The sequence below is a fragment of the Rutilus rutilus genome, assembly GCF_951802725.1.
Source record: "Rutilus rutilus genome assembly, chromosome: 15".
In the NCBI taxonomy this organism is placed as follows: Eukaryota; Metazoa; Chordata; class Actinopteri; order Cypriniformes; family Leuciscidae; genus Rutilus; species Rutilus rutilus.
This window is the reverse complement of record NC_140220.1, coordinates 35,415,098-35,437,820: the sequence shown is the minus strand read 5'-3', so window position 1 is coordinate 35,437,820 and position 22,723 is coordinate 35,415,098. Positions and strand designations below refer to the sequence as shown.

At 36.8% G+C, this 22,723-nt stretch overlaps 2 protein-coding genes across 2 annotated transcripts in view; one reads left to right on the top strand and one right to left on the bottom strand.

The window, feature by feature from the left end:
• ankrd6b (ankyrin repeat domain 6b) overlaps positions 1 to 3,857 on the bottom strand; it is a 41,297-nt gene extending 37,440 nt beyond the window's left edge. Inside the window, exon 1 of the mRNA XM_084431641.1 lies at positions 3,722 to 3,857. The gene's annotated coding sequence lies outside the window, so the exon portion shown is untranslated. The remainder of the gene's footprint in view (positions 1 to 3,721) is intronic.
• A 4,241-nt stretch (positions 3,858 to 8,098) lies between these two features.
• On the top strand, positions 8,099 to 21,749 carry ube2j1 (ubiquitin-conjugating enzyme E2, J1). The gene is made up of 8 exons (XM_084431415.1): positions 8,099 to 8,402; positions 9,464 to 9,537; positions 11,248 to 11,379; positions 12,501 to 12,585; positions 12,860 to 12,965; positions 16,983 to 17,112; positions 18,893 to 18,994; positions 19,842 to 21,749. The coding sequence occupies exons 1-8, from the start codon at positions 8,372 to 8,374 to the stop codon at positions 20,109 to 20,111; spliced, it is 930 nt and encodes a 309-aa protein (XP_084287541.1). The 5' UTR covers positions 8,099 to 8,371; the 3' UTR covers positions 20,112 to 21,749.
• The last annotated feature ends 974 nt before the right edge of the window (positions 21,750 to 22,723 follow it).

The window sequence follows — 22,723 nt, the reverse complement described above, 5'->3', positions numbered from 1 at the left end:
GTTTTGCTTTATGAACAACTAATAAAGTTTGTAAAGAAACCAAGTCCTTAAATTTGAGTAGTCCTGACCTCAGTCCTGTAGTACGTTCTCTTGGAGCAACTCCATTAATTATTCTTATAGCCCTTTTCTGCAAAATAAATAAGGGCATTAAATTAGTGAAATAAGAATTACCCCATACCTCCAAACAATACATCAAATATGGCAAAATAAAGGAACAATATAATTGCCTTATAATTTAACATAAACTTTACTTTACTCAAACCGGCAATGTTTTTACAAATTTTATTTCTTACATAAGCTATGTGTGACTTCCATTTAAATTTTTCATCAATGAGTACGCCTAAAAACCTAAATTCTGACACTCTCTCAATAGTTATTCCATTTAAAGTCAAATTCCAAAAAAGGCATTTTTGATTTGTAAGCAACATAAATTTTGTTTTACTTCAGTTTAACGACAGTTTGTTTTTATTAAACCATTTCTGAAGTAGGACCAATTCTTGTTCAATAGTTCTCATTCATATTTTTAAGTTCTTTCCCGATACAAAAAAATTTGCATCGTCCGCAAAAAGAACAAAACGTAAAATCTTTGATTCATCACAGAGGTCATTAACATATAAAGTAAATAATTTAGGCCCCAGCACAGAGCCTTGAGGGACTCCACACTGTATTGTTTCCAACTTAGATTCATGGCCTATATACTCTACATATTGTTGTCTATTTTCTAAGTAACTAATAATCCAGTTTAATACTACACCTCTAATTTCATATGTCTGTCATTTAGATATCAATACGCCATGATCAAGAGTGTCGAAGGCCTTTTTAAGGTCAATAAAAACTCCAACTGTGTGATTTTTATTCTCCAATTCTGTGATAATGTCCTCTGTGATTTTCATCAAAGCCATAGCTGTTGAGCGGGTGCTTCGAAACCCAAACTGATTATCATGTATCAAAGAATGTTTTTCAAGAAAATAATCCAATTTTTTAACAAAAAGCTTCTCCAGAATTTTTTTAAATTGAGAAAGCAAAGATATAGGCCTATAATTTGTAAGACTATGCCTATCACCAGATTTAAAAAGGGGAATAATTTTAGCCACCTTCATTTTATCTGGAAAAAAAAACCTGTATTAAAAGACAAATTGATTATATATTTTAATGGTCTAATAATGCAACTATAATTTCACTCTCACTAACTTCGTCAAATTTTTTTAACGAATCAGATTCCTCTTCATAACACCAACAGAAACATCACACACATGCGTCTGAACACCGGTAAATCTTGTTACGTTCCTGTGAGAGAGAAACACGAGTATGATGTAGAGAAAGGTTCAGAGCGTAAAAGTGCACTTATCAAATCTAATCTTCATGACATCATTCTCTGCAAGCAACAGCTAAAAGCCCTGAAAACCATTTAACTCTAAAGAATGCCATATTATCATATTAAAAATACTGTTTAAACCCCCAATTATTCTGTCTTTATATATGTGGGGACTTGCTATTCTAGACAGCTTTTCCTAAGAGCTCTTGATTATTTCCCCGTTTGAAACCTTATCCCTGTGATGGTTAGTCATAATGCGTTCTCCTTGTGGCGACGTACAGCAAGAGTTTCGTTTTTCAGCTCTATTCAGAGGACTGGAGGAGGAACCCAGATGTTCCTGCCAGGAAGTGTCTGGAGTTTGTGTCGCTCAGAGGCATAGAGTAGATTTAAGTTATATCCCCCCAAAAAAAGGGGAATCTCACGAAACCTGTCAACATGTTCATCTCATATTTCATTTTCAAAATAAAACTGTTTTTAAGACCATTATGATTTTCTGACTTTTTTCCATGTCAATTAAGCTCAGTTCCATATAATTTAAAGTTATGTAAAATATGATTTACTTTTTTGTTTGGGTGAAATATGACCACGGTATGATTCTGTGAGAATCAACTAGTTTATATTAATGAATATTATATTTGTGGTTGGTGTTATTGTCATCCATTAAGGCATTAAGACTGCCTAAACAACATGATATGCTGAAATATGTAAATAATATGGAGTAACATTCATTTATATGGCGGCGAGACACTTAATTTTCTCTTTAAATGAAAATCACTTCAAAATCACTTGTGTCAAAACCTTTTGAAACTCAAGCAAAATGATTTGAAGACCTGTGTCTCTCCTACACACTTAATGAAATATTTTACAGCAAATAATAATAATGATGATGATGATGATGATGATGAGGGTAATTTATTAGTTTTACAAAGTATTACCTATGAAACACTTGATGGGTTTCAAATGGGTTATAAGATATGTACTTTTGAAGACTAATACCAGAAACGATCTAGACATAGAGAGTCTGAATGATATCACCACACCCTTTATCTGAGCCACAAACCCCTCCATCGCACAAAGGGTTTAAGACAAACAATATCAGGGGGAAATGATAATGATAAAGATGTAGGCTATTTATGAAAGCAATGTAGGGTATTCCAAACCATTTCAGACACTATAAATGTCTCAACTCTTAATACTGATCACAGAAGGTTGAACTGTGGAAAACTGAGCTCAGCTGTGTTCATCAGAAATACATTCATGCAGACATAACTGAATAAGGGTGTGGATGACCAGTTTACTTTAAAATAATGTGTTTCTGACCTTTTCCAGACATTGGGACACATTTGCTGAAAACTCTTACATGATAACCACAAGTTTTTTCTTTGTGTGAAGAACATTTTAAAACTCTAAAGAATCTTTTTCCACTATAAAGAACCTTTTGCGGAATGAAAAGGTTCCATGGATGTTAAAGTTTCTTCATGGAACCATCGATGCCAATAAAGAACCTTCCTTTTAAAGACTGTAATCATCGTTCTTAATGTAAAATCATAATAAATTACATTTATAAATAAACTTGGTGGCTGATACCATTCCAAGCAGTAAAATATATTAATATAGTACATTACAGTATATTATGATATTATTTTGGTACAGCAACAAAGTACTGTTTTTTTTTTTTTGCAGTGGCTCCATGGTGTTGGTTACCATGGTAAATGGTAAATGGGGAAGGGAATGTCATGGTTGTATCATGAAGGATACAACCAGATTTTTGTGTAGTTTGTGCTAAAAAAGAAAAGGCTTCATCATAAATAGTTAATAATGTTTTTTAAATGCCAAAATGTGTCCTGGATTAGCTGCATTCATCATTAACGTCATTTAAAAACAATAGAGGTCAGAAGTTGTGGGTGTAAATACTTAACTATATTTTGGGGGCATATTTGTACATAAACGTGAGCAAAATCTGACACACACACACACACACACACAAAAAAAACTTTCGTTCGTCATCATTTGTTTAAAAAAAAGCAAGTAAATAATGTTTTTTTTCTTTTTTCTTTTCTTTAAATTAAAAATCCACGACGTTTTCTGTCAGGATTAGGGTATGGGTGAGGTTATAATATTAATAGCTGTATAAAAGCAAGTGTGTGTGTATGTGTGTGTGTGTGTTAGTGCCCTGTCCAGCACATTCTTGTGAAGGATTGTCCCAGCAACCACAGCACGTCAGCCTGATTGTTATTCACTAGAGATATCCTCCTAACAAACAACTCTCGTAAGCTCCTATCATCCCGAACTTATTACTGTGTGGAAACCGCGGGTTAAAACAGCAGTGAACACAGATGAGCACAGACACACACACAAAAACGCAGCAAACAAAGCAAAACTATGTTAATATTCATTCAAACCTACCTCACACACAGAGGATGGTCACTTGAACTCTTCCTTGTACAGTGTTATACCGATTTCTCACGGAACGCGTAAAATCCCGCAAACTGGCGCGTGGGAAAAGTGGAGCGCTTGATAAACATGATCCAAACTGCGCAATGAAGTGAGGAGGAGGAGGAGGAGGAGGAGGAGAGGGAGTAGTACTAGTATGCATGTGCCATCCAGCGGTGAACAGACAGACTTCACCTCAACCTCAAGCGCATTTACAATACTATGGCGAAGGATTATTATATGATTATTAACCAGACGACACTGATGGTGGGTGGTAGCCTAACTGATGGAGCGTCCAATCACATAACTTTATTAATATTAATTAATCAATCTCTTGCCTTTAAAAGGATTTCTAATTTTGTGACCCAACAACCAAGAAGCCTGGGTTTAACGGAGTCACTTCCCCAACGCATGTTCTGTATCCTCAAATGTGACATGAAAATGATCAACATTATTCTAAGAGCAAATCTGCACTTCTACGGTCTGTTCTATGGTCTAGGCAAGAGTGATTTTTATGCTCATTTAAGCCATAAAAATAGAAGAATGTGTTCATTTGTTTAGTAAGTTACATTATGCCAGTAGTTAATGTTATGCTCTTCTTCGTGCCAATATCTCTGGATTCCAACTCACAGTGTCATTTTATGTTTTTCCATAGAAATGGAAAAACAGAGGTATCAGATTCAAGATTTAAAAAAAAAAAAAAGAAACAAGCTCTTCAGTTTATATCTCACAATTCTGAGAAAAGATGTCAGAATTGCGAGATATAAACTCGCAATTATGTGTTATAAAGTCAGAATTGCGTGATATAAAGTCAGAATTCTGAGATATAAAGTCAGAATTGAGTGATATAAAGTCAGAATTGCGTGATATAAAGTCAGAATTCTGAGATATAAAGTCAGAATTGCGTGATATAAAGTCAGAATTGCGTGATATAAAGTCAGAATTCTGAGATATAAAGTCAGAATTGAGTGATATAAAGTCAGAATTGCGTGATATAAAGTCAGAATTGAGTGATATAAAGTCAGAATTGCGTGTTATAAAGTCAGAATTCTGAGATATAAAGTCAGAATTGCGTGATATAAAGTCAGAATTCTGAGATATAAAGTCAGAATTGCGTGAAATAAAGTCAGAATTCTGACTTTATAAGACGCAATTGCGACTTTATATCTCGCAATTCTGACTTTATATCTCAGAATTCTGACTTTATATCTCAGAATTCTGACTTTATATCTCAGAATTCTGACTTTATTTCACGCAATTCTGACTTTATATCTCGCAATTCTGAGAAATAAAGTCAGAATTGCGAGATGTAAACTCGCAATTGTGAGATAAAAAGTCGCAATTATCTTTTAAAATGTTTTATTCAGTGGCGGAAACAAGCTTCCATAGGGTATTGCTATTCTATCTAGAATTTATTATTGTGATTATTACATCACCTTTGGGTCACATCACCATACAGCTTTTGATTTTGGTGAGCATATGTTGGTTTTGTAACATATTTTATTCAATAAATGATTAGTTTTATTATACACTATTCTCTTTATGTGCTGCTTAGCAGTTCTGGTCACAGTACCATGCTTTTGTGACAAAATTGACCAATTATAAAGAAGTCACTGGCATTGCTTTAAGTGTGACCGGATTTTACAAAGGCAAAATGCATTTGAAGACCATCTGCAGAAACATGGTAGGAATTAATTATGCTATTACATGATTATTAACCATGCTATTGCCAAACAGATAACCTAATATTACTGTTTTCACTGATTAAATATACTTGTTTTGCAGGTTGCAACTTGCATGATAACACCATTCAAAGACCTGCCAAAGAAAAGTATGCATTTGTTCATTTTATATTTGCATAGTTATAATTTTTTGTTGATATTTCAAGCCTCACTTAATGTTTTCAGTCTTTTCATAATACTCAAATTGGAAACTGATTGTTGATACAAATATGGCATTAGATCTTGGTTTACAGTATGTGTACATAACGTGGTCCATATTAATTAAGCCTGGTACATACTAGTCAAACTCACTCGCTAATTCTGAAACTGCAACTGTTATTTACATTTTTAGGATTTTTTGGTGCTCCTGTTGGGCCTCAGCATGCAGGGAGTCTTCGAAGGCATGAAAAGGAGTTTCATGTGAAATCAGATCCTGTGTTCTGTGTTGATGTACAGCAAAGTGTCTTTCTCACAGCAAAAAATAGTAAAGGCCAAAGAGTCCTGATACATGTACAGAAAAGCACCACCTCTCAAGTAATGGCCTGTGAAGTAGCAGAGTGTTCATGACTCTGGCCAAACTTAGTGTGAGCATTTAATCAGAGTTTCTTCTGCTCCACCACACATTCCTCCTGAGCCTCTGGGAGAAGAACCCTTAAAGACGACGCAGGAGAAAGGACTGATTTCCACCACCAGAATGACAGGGTGCATAGAATTGAACAATTCAGCATCAGTAGAGGCAATCTGCTCAGTGTTTCCAATTTTCTTTGAGAAACATTGATATTCTGGCAGTTTTGTTTACTTTTCCATTTATTCAGGAAAGAAGGAACGATGGTGCCTCTTGGGGCGGACAAGAGTGTCCTTTGACAAATTGTTGAGGCACTGGTATTGCCTTTGTGAAAGCACAAAGAAACAGTATAGATGCCTCTATATCTAAATGGCAATGTGGTGGCTCTTCCAAGAAAGAGAAGATTTATGAATTGAGTCTTACAGGAGACACTTGGGACCCCTCTGAAAATGAAGACACTGAGCTTGGTGTTGTAGGGGAAGGACTAAAGAAGCACCAACTGTTTGCAATGGCCAACTATCTCATGGCGAAACAAAAGAATGCCAGAAATTTCGCCACAGAAATGAAGGACTCAGGCAAGTCAGGTACCGATAAGGTTTGAGCCCACAGAGGAAACATGTCTTCATTGCCCTGGGCCAAGCCCACCAGGTCTCACAGAACCAGTGGTTGCCACAAAGAACGCATCAGTCTACGACATAGATTCAGTGAAGAAAGGTTTGTGCATTACATTTAAAAATAGTAATAATGCCACAGTAAAGCATGTCTTTTTTGTTCTCTCTCCTAATAAAGGTGTTACAGTGTGTGTTAAGAACTGCCTGATCAGCAAGACACCTGTCAGGTTTCAGGAATACACTTCAGGTTTTCATAATTTCAGTATTATTTTGACATCCCGTCTTTGTGCAATGATGACATCTGCCCTACACTATAACACATCCACAATGTGCTCTCAGACACAAAGTTGCACAATAATTCAAAAGATCTGTTAGTGAATTATCAAGTAAACCAGATGTTATATGCATTCAAGAGACATGGTTAAAACCACAACTAGAGTTTAAATGAAATGGATACAACAGGATAAGATGTGTCAGAGAAATAGAGAGAGGAGGAGGATGTATGACGTTTATTAAAGAAGGAATGCCATTTCATTTTTGTGTGTGTTCTGACAGCTTTATTGATTTTATCTGACAAAAACAAACAAACAAACAATGTTTTTGTAAATTCTATCTATTCCTGTGTCTGTTCTCCACAGACCCCAAACATCCCAAATGAAACTTTTTCAACATTAACTTTACAACCAGATTGTAAATTCATAAATGTTAAGCACTTTTTCTTAGAAAAGAAGTATGCAGCAGGTTACAAAAATATAGCCTACACATTTATACACAAAAATGCCAGAGTGTTTATAACAATCACTAAATATTCATAATATGACACTAATATTGGTCTCGTGGAGGAAATTAATGAAATTTAGCTTGGACCCTTGGAATTTTCCCCAAATAATGAAAAGTTATACAAGAAAAATACAATTGAATAATAATATTATTATTATATTAGTAGTAATAGTAGTATTTTAATTACTTTAATTAATTAAAAGTAGTGGTGGTTAATTACAAAAAAAAAATACATTACACAAAAAGATATACATATTATGTTTCTATTGAAGAAAAATAAAAGGAACAATCAATATCTAAATCAGATCTCTCTAACAAACATATAGCTGTGTCTACCGTAACATTTTAAATGTTTCCTCTTTTACTTTATTATTTTAAACAGTATTTTTCACAAATTCGCCACGTTTTAGTTCAGCTTATATTTTAGACAATTATTCACAAAAAGATTATATAGTTATATCCCGCATTGGTTTCTGTTTCACCCGTTATATTTCTAGACTACAATTGTGTCCCATATCTCCAGTAAAAATTATGTAACACATATGAAGTATCACTCCCTCTTACAAAATGTATAATTTGCTGATGTATGGCGTCAAACATACTCTTTGAAAAACCACATTAATTCGAGAACTCGCAATAAAATTATATAATTATACAATTATAACACAGGTTTTCCGTGGCTGACGTCACAGCGCTGTTCGCGTGAAGCGCATCAATAAAGTTCCGCCATTCAAACGCTAAATTCACTTCCTGTTTTCTTTTTTTTGGGGGGTGTCCTGTGACATCTGAGAAAATTCATCTCGAAAGTAGCAAAAAATCTTCAGTGCTGCCACGTCAGGATTACAGCCCTAGATAAACACCTGGCCGAAATCCCAAGAGACACACACACTCACTCACTAAATAACCTGAACGGAAAACACCAGCCCAGCGCGAGGTTTGTTCCGTCATGGAGAGCAAATATAACTTGAAGAGTCCAGGTATGTCACCACATCTTTTCTACATCATCGATATTACATTTAATGACATGAGTTATGTGCTCTGAAAAGGCGTTATACATACATTCAGCCCTTAAATGTCATGAGCTAACGCTAGCTGGATTATTAGCCTTAGCCAACGGCAGCTCGTTCATGTGTGTGTGTGTGTGTCAATATAGTTCATCTCATTCTGTGCTGGAATGCGTCGAGCAAACATCAACAACTACCGTGCCATGTAACGTTACATGAATATAGTTATAGTGCTATGTAATGATATATATCCATAGTACCAGGGTACTACCTCCACAATATACTGTATATAATATATAATACAAGATATTGGGAAGCAACCAGCTGACATTAATACAGTAATTGTAAAATATTTGTTCAGTTTGGCACTGCAGTAATATGTGATTATTTTGTCAAGCGAGTACTATTTGTAATAATCAAATCACACATTTTATTGGTTTCACTTTATTTGAAGGTGTCCATGTTACAGTGTAATTATACATTAAGTACTGAGTAATATAATGAACTGCATGTACTTAATACTATTTTTATTTTGTATTGTTTTATTGCACACACACACACACGGACATTTTGTCCTGCAATAATTTCACAATAGCCAAATTGCTACGCTTTCTTGTTTTTACATGCTTTGTCTTGCTAATTCTTTAGTCTTGGATCTCCTGGGACGCGTCGCTGGGTGTTTCCTCTCTGTGTTCAGTCAAAGGGTTCACCATAAAGTCAGACTTTTATGGCTTATGCAGTAAACCGATGAAACATGTTTCAGTATGAAATACTGTAATGAAATTATGTTTCTCTTTGTATACACAACTTATTAAATAGTTCCTAATGAATATAATAAAAGGATTCAGTTTTGACCCCACATATTTTTGAGAGATCTAGCACAGGTCTACTGTAATGCAGACACATCAGAGCCAATAAATTCTTTATATTACAAGCCTTATTTTTTGGGCCAGTCATTATATTGAATATTTGTTGCAGAAATTGACATACGATCGCAGCTCGATGACAGATGTGTGTTTTCTTGTGTTCATTAGCTGTGAAGAGGCTGATGAAGGAGGCAGCTGAACTCCGGGACCCGACCCAGCACTATCATGCTCAGCCACTGGAGGTCAGACACGACTAATGTCTAGTTTGATTATCATTCAATTATTAATTACATTTATATTTTTTATATAATAATAATAATAATAATAATATTGTTATTATCTTAGTTTGTGTGTCCAATTATAATCTATTTTGCTAGTTTGTTAGAGTTAATGACCTCCTTATTTGTAAGTCGCTTTGGATAAAAGCGTCTGCTAAATTAGTAATGTTAATGACCAATCAGCATCTAATAGCAGAACTAGCCGTTGTATACGTCTGCCTGTCAAAGAACATCCTTAAAGGGGCCCTGTTAGTTTTTGGGGTCTACTGGAATGTTTACATCATTTAATGTAAAAAAAAAAAAAAAAAATTTCTTCAAGTTACTAAATGTAACTTATAAAAAGAAGAAAGGAAGAAAAAAGATTTTTCTTTCTTTGTTGCAGCACCTGTTTCACTCTCTGTCTGAACGCTCTGTTTTAGTTTTGTTTCTTTAAAACCCGCCTTCCAAAAAGCGTGGCCGGCTCTGATTGGCCAGCCGGCCTCAGTCTGTTGTGATTGGTCGACCGATTAGAGCATGTGTTGGAAATGTAACGCCCCTTACAGCGAGTATCACTGTAGACATGCCTCGGGCGGGAGTTACAGCTGCACCGTTAATCGTTAAAAGACCGAGATCTCGATTCAAACACCCACGCCATCTTATTCCTAAATGACAGTGATTCCTCTGTCTATCACGGTGTGTGTCCACCGGCGCGAAGGGCAACTTCTATAGGAATGAATTGAACATGATCGCTACGATGTCTACGGTAGAGATCAAAATATGAAATTCATCTTTTGAAAGTATTTTGACACACGTATTAAATTTCTTATCGTTACGACAAAGTGAGTGTTTGTCATTGAATCATTCATTTAAAAGATTTATTCACAAATGCTGATTCATCCAATAACGAAATAACGTCTCTATCAATGAGACATTCACTGCATTCATATATATATATATATATATATATATATATATATATATATATATATATTTTTTTTTTTTTTATAATTTCGTTCAAATTAATATATTTTTTTTAAATGGACTTAAGCAATGAACATTTTGTCAGAACCTCTAGTTTGAATGTTATTTTGTTTAGTTGTCTAATGTTTATCTAGCCTACATTTTACAAACAAAAAACAAAACGTGATTCTCAATTTTTCCAGAATCGTGCAGCTCTAGCTGGAAGTACTTAAAGGGTAACTCTCGCCAAAATGCAACCTAGGGTCTTTTTGTTAATCTAAATCTTTGTATTTAAACACAGATCTTTATGTTCGCTGTGGTTTTGTCAAAGGTTTAATAGACACATTTGTCATTTATGAGTAACTTGGCACGGGGTCTCAATCAAGATCGCAGTCTTTTAAGGGTTAATCGTGCAGCTCTAGTGCGCACTGGCACTGATATAGTGAATAACTCCTTTGTAACTTTACAGACCTTTTTCATGAGCAAACGACAACATTACACACTAAAGAAAGATGAACATGGGGGGGTAAAAAGCATAATAGGACCCCTTTAAGAAATATCAGGAGCTTTGGTTTTATCTGAGGCTTTACATGAACCCAAGATTAAGTTATCACTGTAAGTTATATTAGACATTACGGTTAAAGAAGGGTGAGTTCGTGCTCTCTAGCCTCAGAGAGGTCAGCTCTTCATGTTGAATCATCATGCTGTCTGATGTGACTCTCGTGTGTTGATCAGGATAACCTGTTTGAGTGGCACTTCTCTGTTCGAGGACCTCCAGACTCTGACTTCGATGGAGGAGTTTATCACGGTCGGATCGTTCTGCCCCCCGAATACCCCATGAAGCCCCCCAGCATCATCCTGCTCACCGTAAGACAAGCGCTGTCTACTTCTTAAACCTAATGCCTCTATTTTAATCCCACACAGTCCTTCACACATCTTACCTGGGGTTGAGAACCGAGAAGCGCTTCATGATCCATAAAAATACTGGAACCCAATGATTTGCATGACACTTGTTTTCAGGAATTATCATGTCTTCTGCTATGCTATTGAACCTACAGGTGCCTTGAAAGAAATGTTTTAGCTTTTAGAACGAAATCACTATGTGACACTAAAACAGGCACCACTAACTTCTATTGTGCAGTCCTCTCACATGCATTGGGACCGGTGCGCTGTCATTCGTGAGCAAAGTCATTCACTCATGAGTCGGTTCTTATAGGGCCGTTTTAGTTTTAGCGAACGAGTCAGTGCACAAGAATAAAAACGAAAGGGATGAAAGCGAATAAAGAAGTCAAGACGGCACAGACAGAAGGATGTTATCATTTTATATCATCTTGCCTGAGCATTCCAGTGCACAAATATTTTCATAATAACATGATCCGCCTGGAAAGAAGAACTTGATCTGCGTGATTGATATTCAAAATAATAAGCAAGCGCTGCTTTGTTTACAGTTTCTTCCTGCAGTCCTAGTTTCGGTTTCTCTTTTTGAAGGAAGATTACAGACTATTGATGCCGGCTGATATAGAATGAATGAATGAATGAAATCTTTATTTCTGTATGCAATTTTTATGTATACCATAGTATGTTTGCAGATATTTCGGAAACATGCTGAGTTCACACACTCGTTTCTCTGTAAAACTCTTCTACAGCCAGTTAGAAATGTGCCTTCAGTGTTGGAATGTCTGTCTTTGTTTTGGTCTGTGTGACTCCGCCCACTTCCAGTTCACCCAATAGTGTTTCAACACCCCGGGATGCCTTGGTGGAAAACACTGTATTGCAGCCAGCAAACAAACTGGGTCGGGATCGCAGATTCTTCCCAACCTAAAAAGCCTCGTGTCCATCTAAAAATCTCTATGAACGAGAACATATTAATAAGTTTCTCGTTTCTGTGTCCTCCTTGTGATCTACTGACTTCCTCTTCCCCTAACCATTCTTCTGTTGTGTTTCTCTGTTTCTCTTGTAATGAATAAAAACGTTCCTCTCATCCTCAGCCCAATGGAAGGTTTGAGGTTGGGAAGAAGATCTGTCTGAGTATTTCCGGTCACCATCCAGAGACGTGGCAGCCGTCATGGAGTAGTGAGTGTCTTCATGAATTGCGTTTATACCACCTCTAAAAAACTGAATAGCCATATATATATATATAAAAAATTGTAAACATTAATTTATTATTGAATTAAAACAGCCTTAATTTTCTATACAAAATCAAAAATGACCCAGACATGAAATGAATCCACTTGCTGCTGAGTGACACATCTGTACACAGCAGGTTTACAGCGCATCTGCTCCAACCTTCATCCTTTAGTTGCCTGTGTATCCAACACTAAGCTGTATGTTTTTCTCTTTGTGTCAGTTCGGACAGCTTTAATAGCGATCATTGGATTCATGCCGACTAAAGGGGAAGGAGCGATAGGATCTCTGGATTACACTCCTGAGGAGAGAAGAGCTCTCGCTAAAAAGTAAGATGTCGGTCCTCTTCATTTTCATCTGAGAAAAACATGGTCAGTCCTCGTGTGTAGACTGTGCTCAGGGTCATGCACACCATCAGGGTAACACACACGATACTTGATGCAAAGTGCATAATCATACGTGACGTGTCAGACAGGGACTTCTGGGAAGGAAGGTCTTTTTGCTTTTTTCAACATATGGTAATTTCTAGGTTTTACTTGCAAAAAGCAAAACCTACATTTGACTGTACAGTACAGCAAAATGACATATAATACCATGTTAAACCATTTACAGTTTTTCACCATATATGGTAAATTACAGATAACCGATTAACGGTGTTATGCCCACTTTTTAAATGTCTAGGGCTATTAGAGGATGTAACTTAAGGATAAAAACATTGAAGTTGAATTGAAATTAAATGAGCTAAAGAAAGGTTGAGCTAAAGCTAAATAAGCTAAAGTTGCCAAACACTTGTGTGTGTAAATAAATCAAACAGAGGCGATTATTATAGATTCTTGCTTTCTTGTAATTAATCTTGTAAATATAATTTGCAATACATGAAAAACACAGGAGAGAGGGGCAATGAGCGGTTTTAAATCAACGAAAACAAACGAAAAACCCTTCCGCCTTCTCGTAAAGTCTTATCTAACTAATAAAGAAAAAACAGCACAATGTAAATAAACAATCTTCAGTGTCAGGATGCACAACTAAACTACATTAAGTAAAAAAAATCACAAACACAAGAGTCACACATGATGTGTTAATACAACCTCAGACTCTGTGTCGTGTAACGGGAGTCTTGTGGAATATTAACTCACTGGGTCTGAGAAAACTGGCAATGAGAGACATTTCAGATGAAGGTTAAAAAAACATGCCACGAAACAAACAAATCAACAATGTAAACTTTGATTTGACGTTACAAAACCAAGTGAATAACACACACCAAAAAATACAACAATAAAATGGTTGTTTCACTAAAAGCAGCAAGCAGAAGTCATTATCATCATCACATCCAGCTGAGGCCTCTTTCAGCGTGTGTGGACATGCTGTGTCCTTTATAAACACACACATACATCTGAAGAAGTGACAGACTGTTGTTCTCAGCGACGTTTCTCTAATCAACACGTGCTGATTAAACGTCCACCCCCGTCACACACATGAAAATAACAGCCAGCATCTGTGGGCTCTAGTGTTATTCAGTCTGCCTTCAAACCATCGGCTGGCCACCGTCGGCATGGACTAATGCAATACCGGTCAAAAGGCTGGAATCATGAAGAGTCTCAAAATACTGTACAAAAGCTAATATTGTAAAATACAAAAAAAGTCACTTTGAATTTAAATGGGTAAGTGCTGAAGAGTGTATGACTGGATCATTATTGCAGTGATTATGATGTTTCATGTTATATGTTTGACATCAGTTCTTCTAACACTAATTGATGGAGTGTGTAGCTTTTCATTTCTTAAACAACCATGTATGAAACACACCATGATCATATTCCAGGATGACAATATCAAGATTCATCCGGCTCAGATTGTGAAAGAATGCTTGTGAGGAGCTTGAAGATGAAGAGTCGTTTTCACACATGAGTTGATGCTCCTCTGAGTCCAGATCTTAAAGGAGAACTCCGGTCAATTTTAACATTGAGCTCATTTTTTTGTACATTTGGAGTGCTGTCAATACAGAGAACAACGACAAAAATCGGTTGTCCAAAAAAACGACAAAGTAATCGATTGTCGAGTTCGCGCGCATAGGTTTAGTACCTATGATCAACGCGCGTGAACTCGACAATCGATTACTATGGCCTTCCACCGAAAACAGGATGTAAACAAAGGTATGAGCGCTGGCTGAATTAACTTTTTATTAATATCTCTAACATCTACTGCAGTCAGATTCACTCGTGTTCACTCTGAAGGAATCACTCACATTTTCTGTGCACTTGTAATGACACTTAAAGGATGTTAAGAGGCTAAAAAGCAGGCTTACTACTTGCCCCATTGAAGTCAATAGGGTGCAAATTTTAAAAATAGAATAACTCGGTGTAGGCAACACCGATTTTTGTCGTTGTTCTCTGTATTGACAGCACTCCAAATGTACAAAAAAATGAGCTCAATGTTAAAATTGACCGGAGTTCTCCTTTAAACTCAGTGAAAGTCTTCAGGATGTTCTGGAGGAGACTTTACAGAGAGCTGGACTCTAACACAAGATCTTCACCAAAGATTGATGCACCTCTTGATGGACATTAACATCACAACATTTATGTCCATCAAGAGGTGCATAAATATTTTCCTTACACAAACCTGCAATGATCAATTGTTAAATAACACACACATATACTTTATGTATTTAATCTCACTTTATTAAGCAAATGTCTTTGATCCAATCAATTCAACCATACTAATAAGCACTTATAACTTCTGTTATACATCACATTTGTGTTTAATTTTTGTGTTGCTGAAGAGTGTTGAACTTTCTCCTCCTGCTTCCTGTTCGTTTGCGATCCAGAATGACTGTACAGCGGACAGGTGTGTTTACTGTACAGGCATGCGTTTGCATTTCCTTCAGCCCGAGGCTTATTCATTTCACTTGCGTGGTGTAAAAGAGCCTTTGCATTTGCCAATTCGTTTTTTGTTATTTAAAAAACAAAAACAAGCCCAGCAAAACATAAGGCATTACATTCCATAAAAGTAACTTGGGGAGTAATGCAATATTGTAACAGATTACTTTCAAAAGTAACTTTCCCCAACACTGGTTGTTACTATATTGTGTATTTTAGCACAACTGGAACACTGTGTCTGGTTGTTTAGTCTGACTCACGGGTCACCGTTTTCAGGTCCAAAAGCAAACAACAAACAGTGTGGAAAACATTTGTTACAATAAACCAACATTACAATAAAGTCTAATGTATTAACATCAACTTACAATACATTTGTTACAGCATTTATTAATCTGTGTTAATGTTAGGTCACGTTGGCTCAGGTCCTTTAAATAATATTAACATACAACTTTTGATTTTTGATGAAAGTAACAGTAACTAAGATTAATAAATGCTTTAAAAGTATTTTTTAGAACCTTATTGTAAAGTGTTGCCAGCAGTGCTAATATACACTCACGGTGTGCTGTAATACTACCGAAAGATCCTGATCTAACCGGCTACATGGCTAAATGGCATGCTTTTGTAGGTAGGTTAACTTTATTGTCCCCAAGGGGAAATTCTGCTTGGGCACAGTGCAGAGTTGCTTCATAAAAAAACATCACAAATCACAAAACACATCGACAAGAACCTGAGAAGCATCGACATGTTGTACTTCACAAGAAAAAAAAAAAACACAGAAGAAAAAAGGGCATTGTTGACCACACAGTTCAAGTGCAAGTGCTAAAGTGCTAGTGTGGTTGTTGCACATTGCTCCATTGCACTGAAGTTTGTGTGAAGTGCATAAGCTAAGGTGCTAGTATGTTTATTGCACGTTGCCCTAGTGCACTGGGATCATAAGTAAAGTGCTGAAGTGCTCACATATTTATTGTACACAGCTCTATTTCACATCGTTCAGCAGCTTAATGGAAGCTGGAACAAATGATCATTTTAGGCGATTAGTTTTACATTTACACGGAGTCTTTTTCCTGATGGCAGGGTTTCGTATTCAGGGAAGAGGGAATTTAGGAAGTATTTAGGAAGTATTTTAGGAATCATTAAAATACTTGAGCCTGCAGACTGTAGTGTACAAGGGGAGTTTTTTGAGCTTAGTTTAAAGTCAGCGTAAAAAGGAAATTGTGATAGTCTTTTCTTCTGGATTGTGTCGGATATCAGAGTGAAACCACTTCTGGAACAATGATTGGAATTGATTGGATGGTTGTGGTTTGCTATTGGTGGATCATATGTGATTGACAGGTCGCCCCGTCATCAGAGAAGAGACGCTACATATGTCGATTAAAGATTACGAGCGCACATTTTTCATTTAAAAAATATGTACAAATAAATAATTTTGAATATATTCCGCAATATTCTGTAAATGTGTGTTTTGTTTGGCAGGTCTCAGGATTTCTGCTGTGAAGGTTGTGGCAGCTGTATGCGCTCCGCTCTGCTAGCGCTCTCTCCTGACAGTGACCTTCGACCTGTCGACCCTCAGGCACACAGACTGGCCCAGCAGATCAGCTTCAAGGTGAGCCTCACTGTTCATCACACTCAACATCCAGCATAGTGTATTCTCATCAGGACTATTACGAATAGACAATCTACCTCGGGTGAATAGCGTGAAAAGTTTAGACATTATCTAATTAAATATGTGCTAATTTGCATCAATTTCCAGAATAGAAATCTGACCAGGTTAAAAATTCTTGTTTCATTTTGTTGACCTATTAGAGTATCTCCATGAATCTGAAAACACTGTAAACAGAGAGAGAGGAAAAAACTCCAATTCCAATATAAAAAAAACCCATATTTGTAGGAATAAAATGTATAAAACAAGTCCAGCTGAAGGGGAGGTTTGAAACACATTTTGAGAAACTGCCCTTTAAAGATGTGTATGTGTAATTAGGAGTTTAACCCTTTAGAACCTGAAGCTAAAATAGCTTTTTTTTTTTTTACTGTAAAATTCTAAAACAATGTGCTATCTTCATGTGCAAGGTGTCATCTTTTTCAGAAAAGATAAGCTTTCAACAAATTACAGTTATTGACCATTATTGTGTGTGGTGAGTTTGTAAATAGAATTTAAATAGACAAAAATATTAAAAAACGAGAATAAATGTACTTATTTTTATTTAGAAAAAAACGGAAAAAATCGAAAACGAAAGTAACTAACACATTATAGTTGAAAAATGAACTATAATACATATATACAAGTCTTTTTTGTGACATTGGGTTGCACAGTTTTCATTTAGGACACTTTTTTTCATACCCGCACACATACAAATGCATGCATTCACAGGCACACACACATACATGCTAAGATACGTGAAAGAGTAACGGCCATCCGCTTCCCAAGTTTCATTAAAAATCATCCCAATCCCCTCTTCTGCCGTCTAACACTTCTTTCTCCATGTATTTGTTCGTTTCTTTTATTATTTTATTCAATCCAAAACACTCTAACCTGCCGCGCGTCGTATCTCTCTGTTCAAATCCTTCCATCCCGCGCTGCTGTCATTTGCAGACGGAAAGCGCATGAAATTACTGTAATAAGCCGTATATTGCCGAAGCCGCATGTTGTCTACTGTCAGGGGCAATTTGAGTGGTTTTGATAGTGCAAACGGTTGAAGAGTTACGGTAAAATGAATACAGCTTGCTGGTGTGTGTCGGCGACGACACAGCCGGTTTTAAAGGGTTAAAAAATACTTCATATTCAGTAATATTCTTGATTTGACTGCACTGACTTTGCTGAAGGGGAGCAAAACTTGAACTGAATTGAGCTGGACAATGACATCACTGTTTTCTGCAGAGCTGCTTTATAGCCGAGTCCACTTTGTTTCATAATTGACACAGTTATTGAACTGAACTGGATCAACATTGGCCTGAATAATGACACTATTGTGGTCTTAGAGCTGCTTCACAGCAGATTTGGACGTTTGCATCATTAATTGTGATTCTCCTTTGTCGCTGTGAAGCTGCTTTTGTATAAAGCGCTACAGGAATAAAGGTGACGACTAATTGAAACGGTGATAAAATAAGTTTTAATAATAACATGTTCGCACATATTCTAATTTGCTACACTGTTAATTTGTACAATTATTTCATTTGTACATTTAAATGTAAGTTATGTTATAGTATTTATTATTTTGATGTCTTTATTATTATTCTATGTTTTCCAAGCTTTGGCAATATTGTGTTATGTACAGTCGTGCCAATAAAGCCATTTTGAATTTGATTAAACACTTTCTCAAAATAGTTTTTGCCCGACGCCAGAACAGGAGCATTGAGGGTTTTTCACTGGTTTATTGTGTCGTCAGGCGGAGTCGAGCTCATCGGCGGCGGCGGCGGCGGCTTCCAGTGACAGTGAGAGTACGTCTACACCAGAGAGAGACACAGAAGACACGTCTTCAGCTGAGCAGGTGCAGGACACACTCGTACACCGCATCATTTACGGCTCATTCTGCTGCTGGGGACATTGATGACTCGGGGTGTGTTCACACTTGCCATGTTTGGTTGGATTAAACCGAACCCTGGTGCGATGGCTCTGTTAGTGCGGTTCATTAAGTGTGAACGCTGCCGTCTGAACCAAATAAGCGGAGTCTTGGTCCAAACGAACTCTGGTGAGGTTTGAGTGGAATATGAACACAACACAGACCAAAGACATGGAAACGAACCAAAAACGGGACATGATGTCACAAGATGTGACCCTAAAAGGGCAGAATGCTCAAGCACACCTGTTTTTACTCACCATAGTCATGATGTTGCCCATCACAGTTCAGTACAGGCGTCAGAACTGCGTGTGTGTGTGTGTGTGTGTGTGTGTGTGTGTGTGTGTGTGTGTGTGTGTGTGTGTGTGTGTGTGAGAGACACAGGGATTCCTGACACTGGTTTGAGTTCTTGATACATTTTATAAGCTCTTCTCGAGTTCTCAGCTGGTCAGAATACCATAATATGTAGCTACGCACATTTATCCCAGAACACAGCACTGTTTTTGATGTTTGGTAACTTACATCAAGAAATAGAAGTCATAAAAGCCGACCAATCAGTTTACATGTCCCTATATTTCTTTAGGTTTCGGTGTTAAAGTGACAATGTGAACGCCAAGCGGACCAAGACTAAATGTTTTTGGTCCGGACCAAATGAACCAAGCGAGCCGATCTACAAGTGTGAACACACCCTCAAGCTGTGTGTGTGTGTATCCTCTGTTCAGTAGCATCGGCTCCCAGTGTGTCTGTAATGATCTCCGCTCTCTGTCTTGTGTTCTAGACTGAATCCTCATTCGTGGCTGCTCAGACATCAAGCGAGGGTCCATCCGTTTCAGCGGCTCCGAGTCCACGTCAGCGGCGCTCGCAGAACCAGACCCAGAGCCCGAGATACCCCACGTTCACGGCCTCCCCCACCCCCCCGCACCCGCAGCAGGACCCCAGTCACACGGGCTGCGCCGTCCTCATAGTGCTCCTCACACTCGCGCTCGCCGCGCTCATCTTCCGCAGAATCTACTTGGCCCACGAGTACAAGTTTGATTACGAGCTGTGAACTCTTTCTGCTCCGCCTGAAACCTGTCGTCCTCGTCCAGATCCAGCAGACGGGGTGTGTGTGTCTGTCCTCTTCCTGGACGCTGCCCAGCACCAAGACTTCTGGGTGTATCAGAACAAAACCTGAAGGGGCGAATCTCAGTAAGCTTGTCAAGAACATGTCAATGGAAGCTTGTTTTCGCCACAGAATAAAAAAAGATGATTGCGATCTCAAAATATCATGTTTTTTTTCTAGGAATTGCTAGGTAATATCTCACAACTCTAAACAAGAAGGTCAGAATTGTGAGATATAAACTCAATATTAACTTTATTTCTCAGAATTGTGAGATATAACTCGCACTTGTGAGCTGCAATCCTGCAATTGTCACTTTATAACTTGCAATTCTGTGAGATTAAAAAGTCACAATTCGCTTTTTTTATGAATTTGATTCAGTGGCAGAAACAAGCTTGCATCGATTTCACCCCTAAAAATTACACATTTATATTTCAGCATAAAGAGAAGACCGTTTCTGACGTTACAATTATCCCCGAGCTATTTTAACTGTAAAGTATTTATGCGTCATGATGGTAATTATTGTACTGCCTTTTAAATTGGGAACATTTTATTTAAAATATATATAATTGTGTCTGGGCTGAACATCTGGACACATTACATTATCACATGATGCAATAAGAACTGGGTACTATTCCTGTTTTCCTCAATATAATAAATAAAAAAAAAAAATTTTTTTTTGGGGTGAAATATGACGTTTTCAATATTTTGAGGGTTTGATGGTTTGAGACGGCTGTTTCCTACATAATGCATTTCAAAAGTTACAAGTACCAAGGTACAAAATTTGGAAGTAAAAATAGACGAAGAAACCAAACACTTGAGCATTTGCAGACAGCTTCTGATGTGCTTCTGAAACGTATACGTCTGTCTCGGAATCGAACGTTTACGCACTATAATAATATAGGCATGGTTGTAATATTGTACATTTTGCTTTTAAACGGTGTAAAAACACAACGTTTGCACTTGGATAGATGAGCCTCTCTGGCTGCTCATTCAAGCAGTCAAAATGATGTTTTTATTTTTTACTGATATATCTATAACTCAGTAAATGAGTTTATACATAGTACATGGATTAATGGTGTAGACAAAAGCTACGCTGCCCTTATGTTGATAGACATCTAGAACATCATCTGTTTTTCACTTCCTTTAGCAACAACCAATAAACCTGACTGATCCATAACCGTCTGCTCTGTTCACTCTGTCTTGTAGGTTTTAAAGTACTTCGCAGCATTGAAGTGTTAATATTAAAGTAGGCGGTCAACCTGCAGCATTAATGTTATTGACATGAAGGATAAGATTGTGTGTCTTAGTTGTTACTTCGCAGACTTTCAGCTGGTTGGCGTTCTGCCAGGAACACACAAGAACCAAATCTAGCATTTTAATTATTATTTTCATGTTTCTATTTACTCCATATATCAATAATATGTGCAAAATAGTTTGATTTTTAAGTGTGAGATTGTATTACAGCATTTGTATATTATATCAACACACTGTATTAAGGCTTTGATTTAATGTGGGGCATTGTGATTGATGTCTACTACTGTTAAGCACAGATGATCATTAATTAAAACATTTAAATTAATCCGAGATTCAGATCCATTTGTCTTCTGTTCCTTGAGTAATTAATTTATTTCGAGTACTGGCGTTCTTGATGAACGAATAGTGTCGCACTAGCACAAGTTTAATTCATTCTCTGTAATACTTTACACATTTTATTAGAATAACAGAAAAGTCATCAAAACTATGAAATTATACAAATTGTAGTATAGTAATTATTCCTGGGATTTGGTCATATTTCAGTCCCCCAGACTTTTTTAAAGTAAAGTCACCAAAATGAAATGAATAATTATTGCATTTAAATAATTTTTATCATAAAATAATGCCTTATTTCTAATCGTACACGAAGCATTTTGTCATTTTCCGGAGGCGCTTCACTGAATTTGTACTTAGAAAATATTTAACAAAATGTGCAGTGTCTGTAATTTATGCTAATATTGTAAGTATTTTATTTGTTACACTTTCTTGTGAAAAATGAGATTTTGAATTCATAATGTTGAGGCGTATTATGACCAGGGAGGGGGTACTGTCAAGCTCAAAACTCAATCCCATCACATAAAATTAAGATGGAAAATTATTGTTTTTCAAATTTTAATTTTAATCCGTAAGTATAATGTACTTATTTCATTGCTGCCATATGCGGTCTACTTTCCTAAACACCTCAACCCCATCATGTGTGTTTATTTATCTTTTTTCAGCACGAGGCCCCCTATAGGGTGCTTCACTTATGGGCCCCCATCAGAAAATTCATGACACAAAACAACTTAACAATGTTCAATGTTTTGCAACAAAATGGTGACGTTTTTTTTTCTCTCTTCACGTTAAAGGGCCAACCACCGAAGTTTATGCAGAAATGAACAATGCTAATGTCAATGTCAAGTTTATTTCTATAGCACTGTTTAAAACAACTCAGAGTCGACCAAAGTGCTTTATAATCCCATAAATAGCACCATTTACACAAGAAACAAACACACAACCAATAAAAGAGCTTTTGCAGTCTCTAC

Excerpts from the sequence above, each read along its gene's own strand:
- ube2j1 (XM_084431415.1), top strand. The coding sequence starts at position 8,372 with ATGGAGAGCAAATATAACTTGAAGAGTCCAG. Across the intron at positions 9,538-11,247 it reads ATCATGCTCAGCCACTGGAG|GATAACCTGTTTGAGTGGCA; the intron begins GTCAGACACGAC and ends TGTGTTGATCAG. Across the intron at positions 12,966-16,982 it reads AGAAGAGCTCTCGCTAAAAA|GTCTCAGGATTTCTGCTGTG; the intron begins GTAAGATGTCGG and ends TTTGTTTGGCAG.